The 13090-nt window shown below is 41.1% G+C and overlaps 1 protein-coding gene across 3 annotated transcripts in view; it reads left to right on the top strand.

Moving 5' to 3' along the window:
• ubr1 (ubiquitin protein ligase E3 component n-recognin 1) overlaps nt 1-13090 on the top strand; it is a 288023-nt gene that overhangs the window by 230985 nt on the left and 43948 nt on the right. For all 3 annotated transcript variants that reach the window (XM_072264036.1, XM_072264044.1, XM_072264054.1), the window contains exons 38-41: nt 2075-2142; nt 3205-3355; nt 9253-9340; nt 10797-10930. In XM_072264036.1, the coding sequence (XP_072120137.1) occupies nt 2075-2142; nt 3205-3355; nt 9253-9340; nt 10797-10930 (441 nt within the window). The remainder of the gene's footprint in view (nt 1-2074; nt 2143-3204; nt 3356-9252; nt 9341-10796; nt 10931-13090) is intronic.

The following is a 13090-nucleotide window of genomic DNA, read 5'->3' as shown; positions in this document are numbered from 1 at the left end:
AACATAGTGTTACATTTACAGAAAAAGTACAGTGTGGGTCGATAAAATGCAGGGGCCTTAACTAGATAGGTTGTGAGGTCAAGACTTCATCATACAAATGTTTACTAACCTTATAATAGCGAATAGAAGCTGTCTTTGAGCCTAGTGGTGTGTATTTTTCAAGCTTTTCTATCTTCTCCCCGATGGAAGAGGGAGAAGAGAATATCCGGGATGGGAGGGATCGTTGGTTATGCCGGCTGCTTTTCTGAGGCAGTGGGAAATGTAGAAAGAGGCAACAGAAAGGAGGCTAGTTTTCAGATGACTGGGCTCTTTTCACAACTTTCTGCAATTTCCTCTGACCTTGGACAGAGCAGTTGCCATACCAAGCCATGATGCATTGGGATAGGATGCTTTCTAAGATGTATCAATAAAAATTGTTAAGGGTCGTTGTTACATTTCATTTACAGTACAAAAGCAGTTCCACCAAGTATGTCATGGGATATAAAGTTGTTTTGGTCCTTGACAACTCACAACATGGCAAATTGGGTAAATTCAGACAAAAACTAAAGATTGTCGTGCTGGAGGAGGTTAGATGTCAGGAGGAAGGAGATTGTGGAGAGGATTGAAAGAAGGTTTAGAATTTCGTAATATATATGTTACTTAATAAGAGGTTAGTTAAAGTTGGGGTTTGTGGATGATGTGTGAACAAAACTCCGTGTACGTTGAGACATGGTAGTCTGGGTAGTTACAGGGAGAAGGATAGAGTCTTAGAAAATGGAGTTGTAGAGGGAGCAATTCACAAATTGCTGGAGGAACTCAGCAGGCCAGACAGCATCTATGGAAAAGAGTAAACAGTTGATGTTTTGGGCTGAGACCCTTCATCAGGACTGGAGAAAAAGATGTCAGAGTAAGAAGGTGGGGGAGGGGAGGAAGAAGTACAAGGGAGAGTGGGAGGGTTGAAGTAAAGGGCTGGGGAGTTGATTGGTGAAAGAGATAGAGGGCTGGAGGAGTCTGATAGGAGAGGACAGAAGGCCATGGAAGAAAAAAGGGGGGGAGGAGCACCAGAGGGAGGTGATGGGCAGGTAAGGAGATAAGGTGAGGGAGGGAAACTGGAACAGGGAATAGTGAATGAGTGGGGGGGGGGGTGCAATCCCCTGAAGTTCGAGAAATCGATGTTCATGCCATCAAGTTGGAGGCTACCCAGACAGAACAGAAAGTGTTGATGCTTGAACCTGAGTGTGGCCTCATCGTGACAGTAGAGGACTGACATGTCAGAATGGGAAATTCTATGTACATTGACCTTGTTGATATCTGACACTGTTTATTTTATAAATCATGCTAGTATTCATCAGTCATAACACATTTGCTACTAAAGTCCATTATAGTTTGTAGCAGTGCCTACTCAGAAGTAGGTAGAGAAATTATCAGATCAAAATTGGAAGTTCCAGTAGAGTTTGTACTATTATTATTATACCACAATGTTAAGTCAACAACTAAAGCACCATTGCCATTGTAATTGAAGATTCAGGCAAGACTTCAGTTACAATTACATGACATAGCCTTCAATAGATATAATGTGAAATATAAAGTTAAAGGTTATTGTGTCATTCATGGTAAATGGGAAACAGTTTGTGGGACACCGATCTCATAATCCACACACAACAACTTTTGGTAAATCGGAGGTTGTGTCAAAAGGAAAAGTTGTCTCTTTTCTAATCTGAAATGATCTACTCAACTGATTGCCGTTTCCCCACCAGCACTGTGATTATCATGATCATGGCTGGGACTTTGAATAGAAATAATGCTGACATGTATTGCACAGCTAGCTGAAGGCAAGTTACCTTCCTTCCTGGCTTTCTTCAAACCTGGCACATCATTGCCTTCTCAGTCATGTTGAGTAAAGGATTCCGGCAAAGGAATTGTGCATATGTATGCCTGCATGTTGAAACTATAGTGGAGTGTTAGTTTGGTTTTATGAATATTATTTAATTGAGAGTAACTTCATATTCAATTGTGTTCATATTCATTCACTTTTGATGATCAACTTTGCCAGGAAAAGTGTTTTTATATCATATGGTATGTCTTTTAATTTTAGTTTTTGTGCCTCCCTTGGATGTTGAAAACAATTGGTCTTTTCTGGATATTGACTTCTTCCACCTCATGGTATGTTTCTTTGGTAAATTTATGAACTTCATCTTGTATAGAAAGATTTCACACAGATGGGGGTAGAAATCTCTTTCTTCAAAACTGAGTTGATCTATTTTATTTATAATTATTATAGAATATAGTTATGGAGCAAAATTGGATTATGGAGTTATGATGTTGTTTGGCCATGATCTAATTGAATGCCTTAATAGGGTTAGGAGCATTAAATAACTTATTTCTATTTTAATGGGTTAAGCTTGGAGTTTTGTGCCTATAAACATCATGTTCTGAAGCACAAATCCATCTGTCATCTATGGTCTGATTAGCTTTTTGTTTTTGATATCAGCTGCCAGAGGTGACATTGGAACCCTCTGTACGCTCTGAAGGAATGTAAATGCAATGTGGTCTGATCATTGAATGTTGATAAAACTAGTATTTGTATTAAGAATTAATCGAATGAATAGGATTTATAGAATTAATAGGATGATACAGTACTTTAAATACCTCAAATACAGAGTCAATCAGGAGGTCTTGAATCTCTAAATTCATTGTTCTCAGCCTTTTCTTGAGAATTATAGAATTACATGGCATGGAAGCAAGCTCATCAGCCCAATATGTCCATGTTGACCAAATATTTTTTATAATTCTACCTATTTCATGGAGCTTATCCATTAGGAATTGATCTCTTGTTCAGGTGACTTAAACAAAAATTCACGTCTTTTACCTTAAGTGTTGATGGGAAGAACTTTGTAAGCAGTTCAAACATAATGTATAACATTAATTTCTTTCCTTGGCCTGTGTCCCTGACCTCAACATTTTAAAGGTTTTTAATTAAATTCTGGTCACAGACTGAGACAAAGGAAGTCATCCAACACTAGTCTTATGATTGGTTGTAACGGTAAACTTTTCTTTGACCACATCTCCCGTGCCAGAAGTCTTGGAGTTTTCTCTTCAAAGATGTGAATGAGTTCCATGCTTAAGCTGCAAGTAGTTGCTGGATTTGTATGTTTAATTATATGCTTTTTTTTAAAAGAATCTTTTAGTTTAATTCTAAAGGGTTTTTTGCAATTTTTTTTCAAGGTAAGTCTAGTCTTAGCATTTCCTTCATTGTACTCGGAAGAGACTGTGGAGCTGCAACCCTCTGATATCAGCTGTGCTTTCAACAACCTCTACCTCTTCCATCTGGTTACCATGGCACATATCGTGCAGATACTTTTTACCTCAACAACAGGTGAGACTTACAAATACAAATACTGCAACAGTCACTATAATCCAAATGTTACTGTCAACACAAATGGGATTGTAAGTATAGAATTATCTCAATGTCCTTTTTTCCCCACAGAATAAGACATACCGTTGCAGTGTTTAGAAATTCATAGTCATCCAGCACAGAAACAGGTCCATTGAATCTGTGCCAACCATCAAGCATGCATTCACACCTCGTCTGTAATCAGTCTACACCTATTCCTTTTTATTCTCTCTGCATTCCCGTCTGGATTCTATGACTCATCAACGCTAGCAGCAAATAAGTTATTAACTATTATATTGGAAAGAATAGTTGAGTAAAATGATACTAAATAAAATAAGGGTTAACTCCCATTTCTGTAAATCCTTTAATGTTCACTTTCCAGTGAGTACCTGAACACTAAAGGTGAAGCAGGGGAATAATGGATATTTTCTAGGTTTCATACCTGCTCTTTCCTTCATCTACATAGTTGAGTGATTGTGGAAAAAACTCAGGGCAGTGTATTAAATGAAGTCTTCTGATATTTTTAACATTTAGCATCTCAACATAAATTTTGTCTTTGACTGCATATTTTTAAAATCTTAAGTCCCTTAGACACATTGTGGTTTTTTTTTGGCCAATATACAGGTTGAAACCTAGAAGACACTTACATTTTTACACTTTTAAACAAATGCAGGTCATACCTACTTTTGAGAGAATTTCCTGTGTTCCTCTAATGTGAATGAAACTGAACTAGTATCAGCTATCTTGTTATTCTCATTTCAATGCCTAGTGATCGGAGTTAATGACAATTAGAGATGGCCACAAATTGTTGAAACATCTCAAAATAACTTTCGGAGTGATTGCATCAACAAATTTTACTCCCTACCCATGGTAAAACGTGCTTAGCTACTGCTACTGCATTTATTTATTTTGAGAAATATCACACAACCTCAGTTTAACCAAAAACCTAATCATGGGGCAATTTACAATAACCATTTAACTGACTGTTGGACTGTCGGAGGAAACGAGAGAACTTGGAGGAAATCCACACATTCCACAGGGAGGATGTACAGAGACTCCTTATAGAGGACATCATGATTTAACTCCAACACCCTGAGCTGTAATATCATCATGCTAACTGCTAAACTACCATGGTGCTCATGGATTTATGTAATACGTTTTCATGTGGCACAATATGCAGAGACATTAGACAAGAGAGCAAGCTAACAAAAATTAATGTCAAAGGCGACAATATTAGTAGAGTGAAACAAAGAGGAATTGGAATAAAAGTTTTGGAATACAAATCCAAGACCTTAAGGACAAACATTGATGGGACTAGGTGAATATTGTTCCAAGAAGAAGCTGAAGAATTTCACATTCTTAGAGTATTTCTAAACCTGGAAGAGTTTAGAACAAAAACAAAACAACTACTAGAGGAACTTAGTGGGAGGCAAAAAGATACTCAATGTTTTGAGTCAAGACCCTGCATCAAAGAGAATGCAGATGGGAGGCATCCAATATAAAGAGATTGAGAGGGTTGTGAGGTGGGACCTGGTAGGTGATGGGTAGAACCAGGTGAGGAGGGGGATGAAGGGCTGACTGAGCCAGAAGGGCAAGCACTGGAGTTGGGAAATGGTGTGTGTAAACTGCCCCAAAATCGAATTTAGACGAATACTTAATATTGTATAACTATATTAATAAAAGGAGCAAGGATGATGTCTAAGAAGAAGATTAAAAAGTCTGCTCCGAAGGCTGATAAACGTAAAGAGACGCAGCAAGGCAACGGGCTGAGCTCCCCCACAGCAAGCCAGGACGGAGATAATGAGGAAGAATCGGTGACTCTGTCTTTGTTTCTTGGAGAAATTCGCGAGTTCCGACAAGATAACAACAAACAGCTGGAGGACATTAAAGGAGAAATAGTAAAAACTAACTCAAGGATAGATGAAGCCGAAGCGAGGATTGTTGGAATTGAAGAGAAGCTACAAAACGCAGAGGAAGTGATAGCAGAAATGCTAAAGCTGCAAGAGCAGCTCCAGTGGAAGCTCATAGACCAAGAAGGCCGCTCAAGAAGGGAAAACGTGAGGATCTACGGAGTTCCCGAAGGAGCTGAAGGTAAACCCGGATTGATGATTCCCTTTGTGGAGAAGCTGCTTAGAGAGAACCTTGATATACCAGCCGCAAAAGACCTACAGATAGAAAGGGCTCACCGCGCGTTGGCACCACAGCCTCCGGCAGGCGCGCAGCCCAGATCGATTCTGGTCAAATTTCTCAGTTACAGAACGAAGGAAGAGGTGCTTAAATGGGCATGGCAAAAGAAAGGTTTCATGTGGAGCAACTGTAGAATCAGTTTAGACCACGATTACGCACCGGGGATCCTTGCCAGACGGAAGGAATATGCGGAAACACGGAGGGTCCTGAAGGAAAACAACATCAGATTTCAGACCCTGTATCCAGCTCGGCTGAAAGTCTTTTACGATGAAGGGAAATAGTGTGTGATAGGGTAGAGGCAGATGCAGGGGGAGGGTGGAGGTAGAGGATTGGATTGAAGGTGTGAAGTAGAGACACAAAATGCTACAAATGCTGGAGTCTAATAATTAAGAAGGTGTAAAGTGGAGGCAGATAAATAGGAGATTATGGACCAGATGGAAACACTTTGGGGGGGTGGGGCAATTGGAGAGTTTAATGATGGGATACATTGAGGCCATGGACTTGAGAAGGAGAATTTTAAGAGGGGTGTGTCTTAGAACCAGGAATCAGTGCAGGTGACCAAGCTGATATGTTTACTCAGAGAAACATGTTGGTTGGCCAAAAGATGTGTATGCAGACATCTCACCCTGCAAAAACTCATTTCAGGGTAGCAGCCCCGCCCCCCGCAACCCCATATTCCCCCCCCCCCGGTCGACCTCCAACAGTGTATGTAATACTTTGTTTAGTGATTTTGTCTAATCTGTAAACCAAGTTGGGTATATGCAGAAAATGTGACATTAAAGTGTGTACATATATTATCATGTTTATTCTATTACAACTTTAAGCAAGTCTACAGGGAGTTTGGCCTCATCACGTAGGACATCAATAGGGTAGCTCCTTAGCAGCTAGGCAGCTAGTTTAAATAACATTAGCTACACTAATGAATGAATGACACCTGTTAAACTCACCTCAACTTGTCTTTTACATTTTAACCCACCATGGGCAATAGAAAAGTCACTGTTGCAAACAGTGCAGCGAGCAACACTGTCATTATTTTTGAAGTCGACTGTAAAGCCCACCCACAGAGAAAGCTGATAGGTCTACTTAGCACGAAGAGAGACCAATCAGGATGCTCCCTCTCCCTCTCAAAAAAAATCGATTTGCGGGATATTGTATATAACTTCCGGGCATCGGAGCCGCTATCAATATGCGGGAGGCTCCCAAAACTTCCGGCAGAGGTGGGATGTCTGTGTATGGAGGGTGGAAGAGCAGACCGTTGGAATGTTGGAATTAGAAACGTAGAAACTTAGAAAACCTACAGCACAATACAGGCCCTTCAACCTACAAAGCTGTGCCAAATATGTCCTTACCTTAGAAAAATAGAGGGTTATGGGTAACCCTAGCTAATTTCTGAGGTCCATATACCTGTCCAGGAGTCTCTTAAAAGACCCTATCATTTCCACTTCCACCACCGTCGCCAGCAGCCTATTCCATGCACTCACCACCCTCTGCGTTTTTAAAAAACAAAAACAACTTACCCCTGACATCTCCTCTGCACCTACTTCCAAACACCTTAAAACTGCCCTTTCGTGTTAGCCATTTCAGCCCTGGGAAAAAGCCTCTGACTATCCACACAATCAATACTCTCATCATCTTATACACCTCTATCAGATCATCTCTCATCCTCCATCGCTCCAAGGAAAAAAGGCTGAGTTCACTCATAAGGCATGATCCCCAATCCTTGTAAATCTCCTCTGCACCCTTTCTATGGTTTCCTCATCCTTCCTATAGTGAGGCGACCAGAACTGAGCACAGTGCACCAAGTGGGGTCTGGCCAGGGTCCTATAAAGCTGCAACATTACCTCTCGGCTCCCAAACTCAATCCCACGATTGATGAAGGCCAGTGCACTGTATTCTTTAACCACACAGTCAACCTGTGCAGCAGCTTTGAGTGTCTTATGGACTCGGACCCCAAGGTCCCTCTGATCCTCCACACTGCCAAGAGTCTTAACATTAATACTATATTCTTCTAGCATATTTGACCTCCCAAAATGAATGACCTCACACTTATCTGGGTTGAACTCCATCTGCCACTTCTCAGCCCAGTTTTGCATCCTATCGATGTCCTGCTGTAACCTCTGACGGCACTCCACACTATCCTCAACACTCAACACCTCCAACCTTTGTGTCATCAGCAAATTTACTAACCCATCCCTCCATTTCCTCATCCAGGTCATTTATAAAAATCACGAAGAGAAGGGATCCCAGAACAGATCCCTGAGGCACACCACTGGTGACTGACCTCCATGCAGAATATGACCCGTCTACAGCCACTCTTTGCTTTCTGTGGGCAAACCAGTTCTGGATCCATAAAGCAATGTCCCCTTGGATCCCATGCCTCCTTACTTTCTCAATAAGCCTTACATGGGGTACCATATCAAATGCCTTGCTGTAGTCCATATACACTACATCTCCTGCTCTTCCTTCATCAATGTGTTTAGTCCCATCCTCAAAAAATTCAATCAGGCTCGTAAGGCACGACCTGCCCTTGACAGAGCCATGCTGACTATTCCTAGTCATATTATGCCTCTCCAAATGTTCATAAATTCTGCCTCTCAGGATCTTCTCCATCAACTTACCAACCACTGAAGTAAGACTCACTGATCTATAATTTCCTGGCCTATCTCTACTCCCTTTTTTGAATAATGGCATAACATCCACAACCCTCCAATCCTCCAGAACCTCTCCAGTCCCCACTGATGATGCAAAGATCATTGCCAGAGGCTCAGCAATCTCCTCCCTCGCCTCCCACAGTAGCCTGGTGTACATCCTGTTCGGTCCCGGTGGCTTATCCAACTTGATGCTTTCCAAAAGCTCCAGCATATCCTCTTTCTTAATATCTACATGCTCAAGCTTTTCAGTCAGCTGTAAGTTATCCTGACAGTTGCCAAGATCCTTTTCCGTAGTGAATACTGAAGCAAAGTACTCATTAAGTACCTCTGCTATCTCCTCCGGTTCCATAAACACTTTTCCACTGTCACACTTGATTGGTCCTATTCTCTCCCGTCTTATCCTCTTGCTCTTCACATACCTGTAGAATGCCTTGGGGTTTTCTTTAATCCTGTCTGCCAAGACCTTCTCATGGCCCCTTCGGTCTCTCATAATTTCTTTCTTAAGCTCCTTCCTGCTTGCCTTATAATCTTCTAGATCTCTATCATTACCTAATTTTTTTGAACCTTTTGTAAGCTCTTCTTGACTAGATTTACAACAGCCTTTGAATTGATGGGTATAAGTGCAGAAAAGTGGTGATGTTGCCATTTTTTTGGGAGAGTGTAGGATTAGTGTGTCCTACAGACAATATGGAAGTATTTGACCTGAATAAAAGATTTGATCTGTGAGAACTATAGTTCCAAATACCATAATATTTTGGTTTTTTTTGAGGTGGCAAGCAGTGTCTGTGCTCTGTCCAAATCCCCCAATAGTAGGTTTCTGAGACTTGCATTCTCATTTGGTTGGAATTGTTTGACCTTTCTGCTTATCAGCCCTTAGGTGTCACAAGTTCTTGAAGCACATGATGCAACGTGTATCTGCATATAAACTAACCTAGATTTTGTTCGTCCATTTTATTTGGATCCCCTTCTAAACCAAATAATTTACCTGATTACAATTGAAGATACTAGTATGAAGTGTAATGGCACATTTTTAATGAACAGACTGTCCCATGGAGCAGGATGGAGAGGAAAGTGAGGAGACCCGTTCAGCAGCAGAACTTTATGAAACTCTTCAAGAATACACAGGCAGGTATGCATCATCAGGAGGCAAAAATGATTGTGGTCAAATGGCTTCTTGATCTGTATAACTTATAGCAGGCATGCTGTTCCTAACTGGACTTGGTTGATCAATGACTAACCAAGGTATTAAATCATCAGCATGATGTTCGAAAAACGCAAACACACGGAAATCTGCAGATGCTGGAAATTCAAGCAACACACACAAAAAAATGCTAGTGAACGCAGCAGGCCAGGCAGCATCTATAGGAAGGGGTACAGTTGACGTTTCGGGCCGAGACCCTTCATCAGGACTAACTGAAAGAAGAGATAGTAAGAGATTTGAGAGGGCGAGGGGGAGATCCAAAATGATAGGAAAAGACAGGAGGGGGAGGGATGGAGCTAAGAGCTGGAAAGCTGATTGGCAAAAGGGATACAAGGCTGGAGAGGATCATGGGACGGGAAGCTCAGAGGATGGAGAGCAGGCAAGGAGTTATAGTGAGAGGGACCGAGGGAGAAAAAAGAGAGAGAAAAAAAGGGGAAAAAAATTTAAAATAATAATTTAGCAGCATTTTTTCAAAAACACCAGCATTTTTTATGTGTGTAGCACAATGTTTTAGGAATCTTCAACCAGAGTATGAAGATTAATAATGTCAATCAATCTTAGTCTTTGGATCTTACTTCCACTAGTCACCAAGTGAGAAATGTGAATGTATTAGAAGTTGGATTCTTTTACCAGAAGCAGCATGCCTTTTATTTTGTTTGAATATGTGAGATAATATCTTAACCTTGGAGGAAAATTGAAGTCAATGAAAAAAAATTGAACTAAGATGGGGCATGGGCTAAATCACCTTGATCTTTTTCATTAGTGCCCTTCAGTCACCTTCAGTCGATCATAGCAATGTTGCCATTCTCCTTGTAGCCAGCCCCTGTCTCTTTAATTCCAGGTCAGATTGTGGCCAGCCCCAGTCTCCTTCATTTGCGCTGTACTGCTGCCACAAACCAATTCCATGACTTCTAAATTTGGTCTTGGTTTCATAAGACTATTTTCACTCTTCAGGTCTACTTTTATCAAAGCACTCTGGCATGTTTCATTAGCATGAAACTGTTCGCTTTTAAATCTTGTCATTTCATTTACTGAAAAGGGAATTCAGTGCAGTGTTTGGGTATTTCAGCTAATATTTTAATGTGAATTACTGTAATTTTGCTTATTCTCTCTTGAAATTCAGGTTGCAGCAAAGCAATGTGCACAAAATGTTGGAGGACCTCAGAAGGCCAGGCAGCATCTAGGAAAAGAGTACAGTCGATGTTTCAGGGCAGAACCCTTCGGCAGGACCCTAGATGCTGCCTGGCGTACTGAGTTCCTCCAGTATTTTGTGTATGTTGCTTGGATTTCCAGCATCTACAGATTTTCTATTGTTTGTACGGCAAAGCAAAGGTTTTGTTTACTTTGGGCCAAATACATTGAAATAACTTGCATTTATTAATAGATGTTTAGAAAGTAAGCCCCATGGCTGGTACTTGTGGAATTGTGTGAAGTGTGGCATCACTCCATTCCTCCGCTGTTCTGCTTTGTTCTTCAACTACCTACTTGGTGTGCCACCACCTGGGGATCTCTCAAAAGGTAAGTGAAAGACTATTATAAGTTTGGGGAAGTATATTTTCATGAATAGGAAGTCTAGGTTATGTAAGAAAACAGGGCAAAAAACACACACAAAATTCCAATCTGAAAGCTAAGTGTAACACCCTGGGAAGGTTTCACTGCTAATGGAATGGTCTTTCTGTAGAAGCCGTGTCTGGGTTGTGGTTAGAGATAACAGGTGCTTTGGAATGTGAGCCGTCCAATGACGGGAGATGAACAGAGAGGACGGTGGAGAGAACCGGTTGTAGGATTCGACTCTGTTGGGGACCATGATTCGATGGAGCAAGGTGTCGGGGTCTGCTGAGGATCAGTGAATGTGTATGATGTTTGGAAGAGCTAAGCTCCAAGTTGTGCACGGTTTAATTATAATGGGCCCTTTTTTGTATTTTTTCTTTCTTTTTACTAACCCTTTAATTAAGATAGGATACATAATTATAATTCCTTTAACCATATGCAGTGTGTTGTCTGTTGTTTCTTGGCACTGAGTTGTAACAGGGTTGCAAATTAAAGAGCATCCACACGAACCGAGGTTTGAGGTGGGAGAGCCAGCTCAATCTCACGGGATTGGCAGGACTGGAGTGTGTCTTTCCTAGACGTATGCAGCCAAGGAAACCAGCGGGGTTTCATAAGCAATGACTATTAAATTAACATAGCATTTTTAAACTTGTTAACTATTCCCCAGCAATCTTTTGTGTACTGTCAAACAAAATATCCCACCTAAATCACCTTAAGAGGTGGGTGACCAAATGTTTGGTCACAGCTGTCGATTTTAAGTCCTTTAGAGGGGAGGAAGGCACAGTTTTGAAGATGGGAAAACAGATTTTGAACTAGATTTTTCCCACTCATAGGAAAATGATGGTAGAGTTAAGAACAAGAAGAGTGGGATGTTTAGTCAAGAGAAAGAAGGTGGCCGACTTCAGATTTCGGAAGCAAAAGTCAGGCAGGGCTCCTGAGAATTATAAGGTAGTCAGAAAGAAGCTTAAGAAGAGACGTAGGGACTTAGGAGAAACAGAAAGAGATACAAGAAATATTAAGGAAAACCCCAAGGCAGTATTTTACACATACATGAAGAACAGGAGGATGATTAGAGTGAGGTTTGAACTGTCAGGGATAAAGTGGGGAAATGCCTGAAGGCAGAGGAGGTAAGGGGGGACCTTAATGAATACTTTGTTTCTGTGTTCATCAAAGGAGGAGGACTTGGACAAATGTGAGTTTAGTGTGAAACAGGCTATTGTGCTGGAATATGCTGCAGTTGAGAACGAGTCAGTGTTGGAACTTCTGAAAAACATTAGGATAAATGAGTCAGTGGAGCCAGATGAGATATTTACTGCAGGTTACTATGGGAAGCAAGGAATAAAATTTGGTGGGCCTTGATGATATTTGCAACCTCCCAGGCCACAGGAGTGGTTACCAAAGGATTGGAGGATGGCAAATGTTGTTCTATTGTAATAAAGTTAATGAAGATAATACTGGGAATTACAGACCAGTGATTCTGACATCACTAGTGAGCAAACTATTCGATAGGATTCTTAGGTGCGTGATTTTCAAGCATTTGAGGAAGCATAAGTCTATGAGGGATAATTAACATAGTTTTGTTGAAGGTGAGGTTGTGCTTCATGAGCCTAATTGAGTTTGTCAAAGAGGTGACAAAATGTTGAAATGATGTATATGGATTTTAGTAAGGTATTTGACAAGGTTCTCCATGGTAGGCTCATTTGAAAGTCATGGGATCCATGGGGATGGCTGAAAGGATTCAGATTTGGCTTGCCCACAGATGAGAGAGGATGGAGCACTTCCATGCAGAACACACCTCATCAGCACAACTGGTCCTCCACATCACATGCAGCTTCTTTTTCGATTCTACTGGAGTCAAGTCTTTCACTGATTTTATGTGCCTTTGTTTCTTAAGTGTTTCATTTCCCTTGTAGTTTTGCATGGAGTCGTAGAAAAGTACAGTAAGGAAACAGGCCCTTTGGCCCCTCTAGTCCATGCAAAACTATTTAAACTGCTCCAGGACCATACCCGACTATCCATGTACCTATCCCAACTTCTCTTAAGCATTGAAATCAAGCTTGACTTCCATTGGCAGGTCATTCCACACTCTCAAGACTCTCTGAAGAAATTCCCCTTAAACATGAGGGG

The sequence above is a fragment of the Mobula birostris genome, chromosome 1, assembly GCF_030028105.1.
Source record: "Mobula birostris isolate sMobBir1 chromosome 1, sMobBir1.hap1, whole genome shotgun sequence".
Lineage (NCBI taxonomy): Eukaryota > Metazoa > Chordata > Chondrichthyes > Myliobatiformes > Myliobatidae > Mobula > Mobula birostris.
The sequence above is the reverse complement of the archived record's forward strand: the minus strand, read 5'-3'. Positions and strand labels throughout refer to the sequence as shown.